The sequence below is a fragment of the Triticum urartu genome, chromosome 4 (genome assembly GCF_003073215.2).
Source record: "Triticum urartu cultivar G1812 chromosome 4, Tu2.1, whole genome shotgun sequence".
NCBI lineage: Eukaryota > Viridiplantae > Streptophyta > Magnoliopsida > Poales > Poaceae > Triticum > Triticum urartu.
The window spans coordinates 49,912,380-49,920,740 of NC_053025.1; the positions used below are offsets into that span (position 1 = coordinate 49,912,380).

Here is an 8,361-nt window from a genome sequence, read left to right on the forward strand (position 1 = left end):
CGCCGAATGGGCGTGCAGCCTCGTGCGCGACGACGCGGAAAAGCACATGACAGACAGACAGCGTTTCCCTTTCGGAACAACGGAACCGAACCGTACGCAATCACACGTCGGCACGTACCACGTCGTGTGTCCCGATGCCGACGATCGACGGGCGGAGCCGGCCGGCGGCAGAGGGAGAGGCCGGTCCGGCTCGAACCGGAGCCCAACTTTAATAACCAACCATCGTATCGCAGACGCGCGCGTGGCGCCGCCTCGTGGCAGTCAAGTCAAACGAGTCCCCACAGCCCAGCCCTCCCCCACCACCCCCCCCCCCCCCCCCCCCCCCCCTAGTAATTAACAAACCCTCGGCTGCTCACTTGGCCGCCTCGCCTCGCCTTTCCCCGCCCGCCACCGATCGCCCGCCCGCCATGGCCAGCGACGACGAGTCCTGCCTCTACTACGACGAAGAGGACGACGAGGCGGAGGAGGACGGGCTGGAGGCGGACGAGGACGACGTCGGGCTGTTCGAGGACGCCGCGCCGCAGCCGGAGCACCGCGCGGACCACTGGGTAAGCGATCGGAGCAGGGAACTCATAATAGTACTATCTCGTTTATCCGCTCGTGCCAGCTCCAATCCAATCCAATCGCGCTGGTTCCGCGACGATGCCACCGCCGCTGAAATCGGCGCCGGATCGTGGGATCGTCTCGGCGAGGGTTCGGTGCGGTTTATTGCCGGCCAACCTGGTTTTAGAACCCTAGCTAGGAGTGTTTCTGGAACAAACAGTGTAAGCAGCTGGCAGCGTGGTTCAGTCTGCAGTCTTGATGACGCATAGCTAGATTTCACTAGTACTAAGAATTACAGTACTAGTCAATCAATTCAGTCGCTGCAAAACAATCTTCCATGTAAAAATTGTCAGTTCAATTCTGTATTTATTCAGTCAAACTGCTAGATTGTATTTTGTTGATTATTACTGCCCTTTTGTGTTGCTGAACTGCGTCGAAAGGAGCATTAAAAAAACTTCTTCTTTGGCCATTACCAAAAGGGAGAAAAATCATTTTACTGATTTACTGCTACTGTCATTTTGATAAAACATACCGATGATTAAATCAATTTAACCGACTCTGACTTTTATTGCTGCAGGCCATCACGAGAAAGTCCCTATCAGCTGCCCAGGTGAACCAAACGGCCGGCATTGGTTAAGAATTCAGACTATGCGTACAGCCAGCTCATGACTAATCCCACATCATGCATGAATGACATTTTTGGTTTGACTGCTTGCTACTCTTCTTCCTTATCCACCCTACAGCAACAAGATGTGTCCATGGTTATGAACTTGGTGAACATAGAGCGGCACAACGCCCGCGCTCTTCTCATGCACCACCGGTGGAAGATGGACCGCATCCACGACTTCCTCGAGCGCAGGGGGCGCGAGGGGTTGTTCAGGGAGGCAAGAATTGTGGTGCCGCCGGAGGACAGTAGCACGGCGGCTCGTGCAAGGGCGCCGCCTCACAAGAGGCCCCGAACTGTCACGTGCAACGTCTGCTTTGAGGACGTCTCCCGGCCGTCCGATGTCTCCACCATGGACTGTGGGCATTGCTTCTGCAACGACTGTGAGTACCCGCCCCTGTTTCCGTTGCCCCCAAGCAACTGTTTTCGTGCAGTTACTTTGCTTAATTGGAACCTACATTCATCACTTGTGATTTTCTTGTCATGAAAATTATACCAGAGGAAAGAAAACTTGGATTGGTATTTCGATTGTCATGAATATTATAGAGGAAATAAAACTTAATTGGAACCTACATTTGGTAGGATTTAGCATCACTTGCGGCTGTAGTGTGCTTAATTGAGTCCAAGCTCGCTGCGGTGAATCAATTCACCATCACCGGAATTCTGGGATCGTGTTTCGATGGTTTTGCGCGCTCCCGGCTGTTGGCTCGGCGGGTGGTATCATTGTGGCTTGACGATCGAGCTGCGTTCAGGTTTCTAGTTCGCGGATTGACACTTTGATGTCACAATCAATCTCTCGGTGGACCGGCAACCTGCCTCGGTCCTTCACTGCCGTCTACGGACCAACTAACGACCAACTCAAGGTGCCCTTTCTCGATGAGTTGCGGCATGTTAGGGCGGCATCCGCAGGCCTATGGGCCGTCGACGGTGATTTCAACTTAATTGTGGAGGCCACAGAGAAGAACAACAATTTGCTCAACCGGCGGATGATGGGCCGCTTTCGGCGCCTCTTAAATGACCTTGAGCTGAAAGAGGTGCCCCTCCTAGGTCATTGCTACACGTGGAGCAACGAGTGTCGCGTTGTTAGTTAGTGAAGGGCGATTGATGGTTCTCATAGGCGAATTGGGATGCTAGCCATCCTAATTGCCTTCTCCAGGCGATGACCTCCTCCTTGCCTGATCACTGCCCAATCATGCTTTCCACGAATGTTGTGTTTTGCTATAAGTTGCGCTTCCACTTTCAGGCCTTTTGGCCCAAGTTTGGTGGTTTCCAGGAGGCGGTTGCTCGCGGCTGGGGCTCGGTGGTGCCTCACCGTAACCTGTCCATTGACCTGTTCGTGCGACTAAAAGCCATGGCCAAAGAGCTACCTAGGTGGAGTGGCCGGAGGATTCGGAATATTAAAGAGAGAAGTGCATATTACACCCCTTAACTCTAGCCTTAGTCTAATATACAACCCTCAACTCCAATACCATCTAATTTACACCCCCTAACTCTCAAAACCAGGCGGAATTCAACCCTCCCCTCCCCGGTGACCGGTTTTGACCTGTTGACTGGGTGAACAGTAAATTCAAAAGAAATATTTTTTTAAAAAAAATACGTTTTTTCACCGGCTGAACAGTAAAATTTTAAAAAGTTCTAAATAAATAATAATAAAATAATTTTGATTTTTTAAAATGTTGATTTTTTGTCCGGGTGAACAGTAAATTTCAGTAAAAAAATAAGAAAACAAAAATTTCTGAATTATATTTGCATGAAATAGTTAACAGTTCGGGCTGATATATTTTTTTTTGTTGAGAGACCACTGAAATGTCCAAACAAGCTGAAAATTGTCACAGACATCACGCGCTGAAAAATCGTCCACGCAAAAATAATTCGTTTTTTTTGGAAAAAAGTATTTTTGGAATTTACTATTCACCAGGTAAAAAATCGAAACTGCTTGTTGAATTTTATTTCCAACTTTTTTTTGAATTTACTGTTCACTCATTGGAAAAACCAAATTTTTTTTTGATTTTTTTGTTACTGTTCACCCAGTCAACATGTCAAAACCGGTCAACTGGGTTAAAACCGGTCAACGGGGAGGGGAGGGTTGAATTCTGCCTGGTTTTGAGAGTTAGGGGGTGTTAAGTAGATGGTATTGAAGTTGGGGGTGTATATTAGACTAGGGCTAGAGTTGACGGGTGTAATATGCACTTCTCTCAATATTAAAGAGCAGCTTCTCCTGGCCAATGAAGTCATGCGGCTTATGGAGGTCACAATGGACTTTCGACAGCTCTCGGCAGGAGAGTTCTCTCTTGGCCGACGGATCAAGAAGAGGATCTTGGGTCTGGCCTCCCTTAAGAGGACGATCGCGCGTCAGCGGTCGCGTATTCTTTGGCTTTGTGAAGGGGATGCCAACACGGAATTCTTCCATATCCGTGCTAGCTCCTGGAGGAAAAGGTATCACCTTTTTAGGCTGCGGAAGGGGGATGTGCTCACCTCGTCTGAGGGTGAGATGGAGGGCCTCGTTGCGGTGCACTTTAGGGATCTCATCGCGGTCCCTGCTGTGCGGGAGTGTTCGCTCAATTTGGCAGCGTTGGACCTGTGGTCTGTGGACGCAGAGCCTTTGGAGTGTTCCTTCTCGAAGGACATTTGGAACGTCATTCACGCCCTCCCATAAGACAATGCGCCAGGCCCTGATGGGTTATCCGCTAGGTTCTACCAATCTGCGTGGCCCATGTAATGCGTGCGGTGCGCGCGTTCGATGCCAGGGACAGGCGTGGCTTCGCGAAGCTTAATGAGGCATATATCATTCTGCTTCCTAAGTGCGATGGTGCTGTGGATGTCAAGGATCACCGTCCGGTGAGCCTGGTGCATAGTTTTGCGAAAAATCTCACTAAGGGCATGTATTTGCAGCTAGCTCCTACACCGTTGAGGCTCATTGCACCCAACAAGAGTGCCTTCATCGGTGGCTGTGCTATAACAGATAACTTCATGCTGATGCAGCAATCGATAGTTCTCTGCATCGCCACAGGATGGATGCGATCATGCTGAAATTGGATATGATCAGGGCGTTTGACTCGGTCTTGTGGCTTTTCCTGTTGGAGGTGCCGCAGAGACGTGGCTTTGGCAGGTGGTGACTTTTGCGGCTTACTTTGCTGCTATCGATGGCTAGCACCCGAGTTCTCCTCAATGGCAGCGCGGAAGAGCCTTTTTGGCATGCAGGAGGGCTTTGTTAGGGGGGCCCGCTCTTCCCCCTGCTCTTCATCATCGTCATGGATGTGTTCTCGGCGATTTTCGCCAAAGGGGAGGCCCCTGGCCTGTTTGTTCCCCTCGAGCAGTGGGGCATTAAGCGCCGCCTCTCACTTTACGCGGACGACGTCCTCCTACTGGTTAAGCCGCTGATTGGCGAGGCGGAGGCGGTCTTGGCTTTGCTGGAAGTGTTTGGGGACGCATCGGGGCTGAGGTGCAACCTTTCCAAAAGCTATGCATCACCAATCCGTTACACATTGGTGGATATCCTTCCCTTCACCTCTGTGTTGGGAGGCCCGGTGAAGGAGTTCCCCATTCGCTATTTGGGGCTGCCTTTTTCGACCTCACCCCCTTCCAAGACGGATTTGCAGCCGCTCGTCGATTGAATTGTTGGGTATATCCTGTTCTGGAAGGTCTCTCTTCTGAAGAGAGGAGGGTGCCTCATCCTGATCAACTCCACCCTCACGGCTGCCATTATTTACCATATGTCGGCCCTCGACCTTCCACCGTGGTTCTTGAGCTGTGCTGACAAGCTGCGACGGGCATTCTTTTGGTGTGGTCAGACCGATGCTAAGGGCGGCAGCTGTTTGATCGCTTGGTATGTGGTGTGCACCCCAAACAACACGGCGGGCTGGGTGTGCATAATCTGAAGCTCATAAATCTGGTGTTGGCTTGAGATGGCTGCCAAAGGCATGCCTTGGGTGGAATATTGTGTCAAGTGGAATATTGTGGAATAAGGGGTGCGTGCTCCACTCATCCAATCAGAGCGGTGGGAGCCGACCGGTGTCAGCTTGTTTTTCTATGAGCACCCCACCACCACAGTCATCACTAAACACTAATAGAAGTTTTGAGAAATTCTTTAAACCCCTCTAAAACCGAGGATGTAGAGACGCCCATAGAAAGAACAGAGGATTGGAAATCCAATTCAGATTTTGTCCCACAAACTCGAGAAACAAAATGCATAAATTTGAACTAGCTATGATCCACAGCCGGCTTCTGTTTTAAATTTACGGTATGTTTGAAACATATTCAGTTTTTTCAGATTTATTTACTTCATCAGGCCTTGCCTATTTTGAAATATAAGGTCGGCAGTCAGCCACCTTGTTTCAAAAAAAAAAAGTCTTGCAGCACCACAAGCCCCGTTGTACCATCATGGGGCTAATTTTTCTTCTTCATTTTCCACTGAAATTTGGGGCTTTGCACCATCATGACACTGAATAGCACAAATTATGTTTCATGAACAAAACCATTGCCTTAATACTGTGCGTTAATGTAAATATTGCCAGGCATGAGCTTTCTAACCTGGTACATTTGCTTACCATGGCACTTGTTGAATCTCTTCTGTTCAGGTTGGACGGAGCATTTCTTCACGTCCCTAGGCAACGGCAAGAAGCACATCCACTGCATGCAAGTGAAATGCCCGGCCATCTGTGACGACGCCACCGTGCGGCGGCTCCTTGGCCGCAAGTACCCTGACGCCGCCAAGCGCTTCGACAACCTGGTCCTCGACTCGTACCTGGACAACAACGCGTCGGTCAAGTGGTGCCCGAGCGCCCCGCACTGCGGGCGCGCGATCCGCGTGGTGGACGCCAGCGAGCGCTACTGCGAGGTGGAGTGCCCCTGCGGCGTGAGCTTCTGCTTCAACTGCGCGGCGCCGGCGCACTCGCCATGCCCGTGCCCCATGTGGGACAAGTGGGACGCCAAGTTCCGCGGCGAGTCGGAGAACCTCAAGTGGATCGCCGTCAACACCAAGAGCTGCCCCAAGTGCCTCCGGCCCATCGAGAAGAATGGCGGCTGCAACCATGTCAGCTGTCCATGCGGCCAGCACCTCTGGTACGTACCGACAGACTCTTCTTCTCTTTCACCTTGAGCTTGCTGATGTCTATGGTGACTACGTACGTGCATACAGTTATGCCTGCGGCGGGCGGCTGGATACGCTGCACAACTGCAACCGGTACGATGAGGCCGGGCACGCCAACTACGACAGCATCAGGCGGCAGATGCTGCGGTACACGCACTACTGCGACCGGTTCAACGTGCACGTCAACTCGCGCACGGCGGAGCAGACGCAGCTCTGGCCGGCCATCCAGAAGAGGGCCGTGCTGCTGGAGTCGGCCACCGCCATCCGGCCGCTCATCAGGGAGGCCAGCTGGATGGCCCGCGCGCACCGGGCCCTGCTGGCGTCGCGCCTCGTGCTCGCCCGCTCCTACGCCTTCGCCTACTACATGTTCGGCGACGAGGTGCGCACCTACCCGTCGGAGAAGGCCAACCTGCCCATCGCCAAGGTCCTGTTCGAGGACCAGCAGTGGCAGCTGGAGGAGAACGCCGAGAAGCTCTCCAAGGTGCTCGCCGCCGAGGCCAAGCCCGTCCTCGCCGAGGAGGAGGTCCTCCAGGCCATGCAGGAGACCTCCAACCTCGCCAAGATCGTCGACACGCACTGCAGGGAGATGTACAAGTGCATCCAGGACGAGCTGCTGCCGCTGCTCCTCGAGCCCATGACCATCGCCCCCTACCGCCCTGATGGACCCGACAAGGCCAAGGATCTGCCGGCCTGATGTGTTGCTTGGCGTGCATCGAGCACGCCTCCCTATATGCATGCAGAGCTGTTGGTTACCTACGGAAGTCGATCGGCAACAGCAAATTAGGTCAGCGCGTGACAATAAAACTCCCTAATTAGCTTAAGATATAACTCATCATTATATGTTGTTGAAAGTGGTACTCCTAGTTTGAATAGATGAATGAAATTGGATGGATGGATGTTGGTGGAACTCTTAGATTGAAGACTAGCAGACAAAAGGCGCGGCGACACGCCGCCTGTGTCACGCTCCGCCTGTCATTTAGCAAATGTGTGCCGTAATTTGTTGTTGCTTGTGTTTGATACTAATAGTTTAACGTGTTTTAGTAAGTGAAAATAATATACTGAAGAATATGGACCACTTAGTCAATTACATGACTTAGGCTTACATGATGAATGAAGGCGGGCACCGATTTAAGAGAGTACACTATGTAGCTGGTATCAAGAAGGAAATGTCAATCAATAGTTCTGGGATGATGAAAACAAAAAGTAGTGATGCTAAACAGGGGTTTTCTAGTTATCAGTGGTTATTGGTGGATTGGTGGCGATGGATTGAGGGAAGTATTTTCTCGAGATTGTTTCTTTTTCAAGATTGATTGAGGGAAGGATTCATTGGTAGTGTGTATAGGGTTTGCGGAGTGTGTTGGTGTGGTTGAGCTCATGGGGGTGTGCTTTTGTGTTGCATTTTCTTTCAAGGAATGATTCTGTAGTGAGTTTTTTGTGCTGATGTGAGGAAATTCTATAACTCATACGGAGTATGTGTGAGCTCAATGACAAAAGAATGTGTCTGATGTTGGATAAGAACGGCAATAGCTATGTTCTGAATTTAGAATTTGGAGTAGAGCGACATAGGTGCATCATACCTCCAATGCAAAGACGTAGCCTAGGTAAATACCTCCACTCTTCCAAGGATTTCATCATATCTCCAATGTCCTCTCAAAAATCTTTTGCGACAGTTGAAAAGATACCTTGCTTATTTCAATGTTCAAGCTCGTTAACTGCCGAATCAATGGCATGCAAGAATTTGTCTCTCTTGACTAAAGCATTGACAACAAAACGAAAAATATTTCCTTTTTATACAATATGTAATCCAACTTCAAGCATGTCCAAATACGCTCTTAATACCAACTCTAATTTTCTCCCTCTGACCACTTCTGAAGTATTTGATGGCATAAGGCCGAAGGAATCAAACATGTAGACCTTGCACAACTTAAAAAAATAGCAACTAGTTTGTTGACCTGGCCAGCTTGTAAATACATCTGAATAATCAGACTTGACCGGTCCACTGGCGTCGGTCATAACCTTATCATCATCTAGTAGGCATGGTGGATCCGGCTTGCCTGCTCCCTCC

The 8,361-nt window shown here is 50.4% G+C and overlaps 1 protein-coding gene across 1 annotated transcript; it reads left to right on the forward strand.

Moving 5' to 3' along the window:
* The first annotated feature begins 319 nt into the window (after nt 1–319).
* Nucleotides 320–7,435, forward strand: LOC125550582 (probable E3 ubiquitin-protein ligase ARI1). Its single transcript, XM_048713606.1, has 5 exons — nt 320–548; nt 1,121–1,153; nt 1,287–1,590; nt 5,785–6,268; nt 6,345–7,435. The coding sequence occupies exons 1-5, from the start codon at nt 408–410 to the stop codon at nt 6,988–6,990; spliced, it is 1,608 nt and encodes a 535-aa protein (XP_048569563.1). The 5' UTR covers nt 320–407; the 3' UTR covers nt 6,991–7,435.
* Nucleotides 7,436–8,361: the final 926 nt, after the last annotated feature.

Bases quoted from the DNA above. Each gene is read 5' to 3' on its own strand.
- LOC125550582 (XM_048713606.1), top strand. From the start codon at position 408: ATGGCCAGCGACGACGAGTCCTGCCTCTACTACGACGAAGAGGACGAC. The intron at 1,154-1,286 runs GTGAACCAAACG...TCCACCCTACAG, and splicing joins AGTCCCTATCAGCTGCCCAG to CAACAAGATGTGTCCATGGT. The intron at 1,591-5,784 runs GTGAGTACCCGC...TCTTCTGTTCAG, and splicing joins GCATTGCTTCTGCAACGACT to GTTGGACGGAGCATTTCTTC.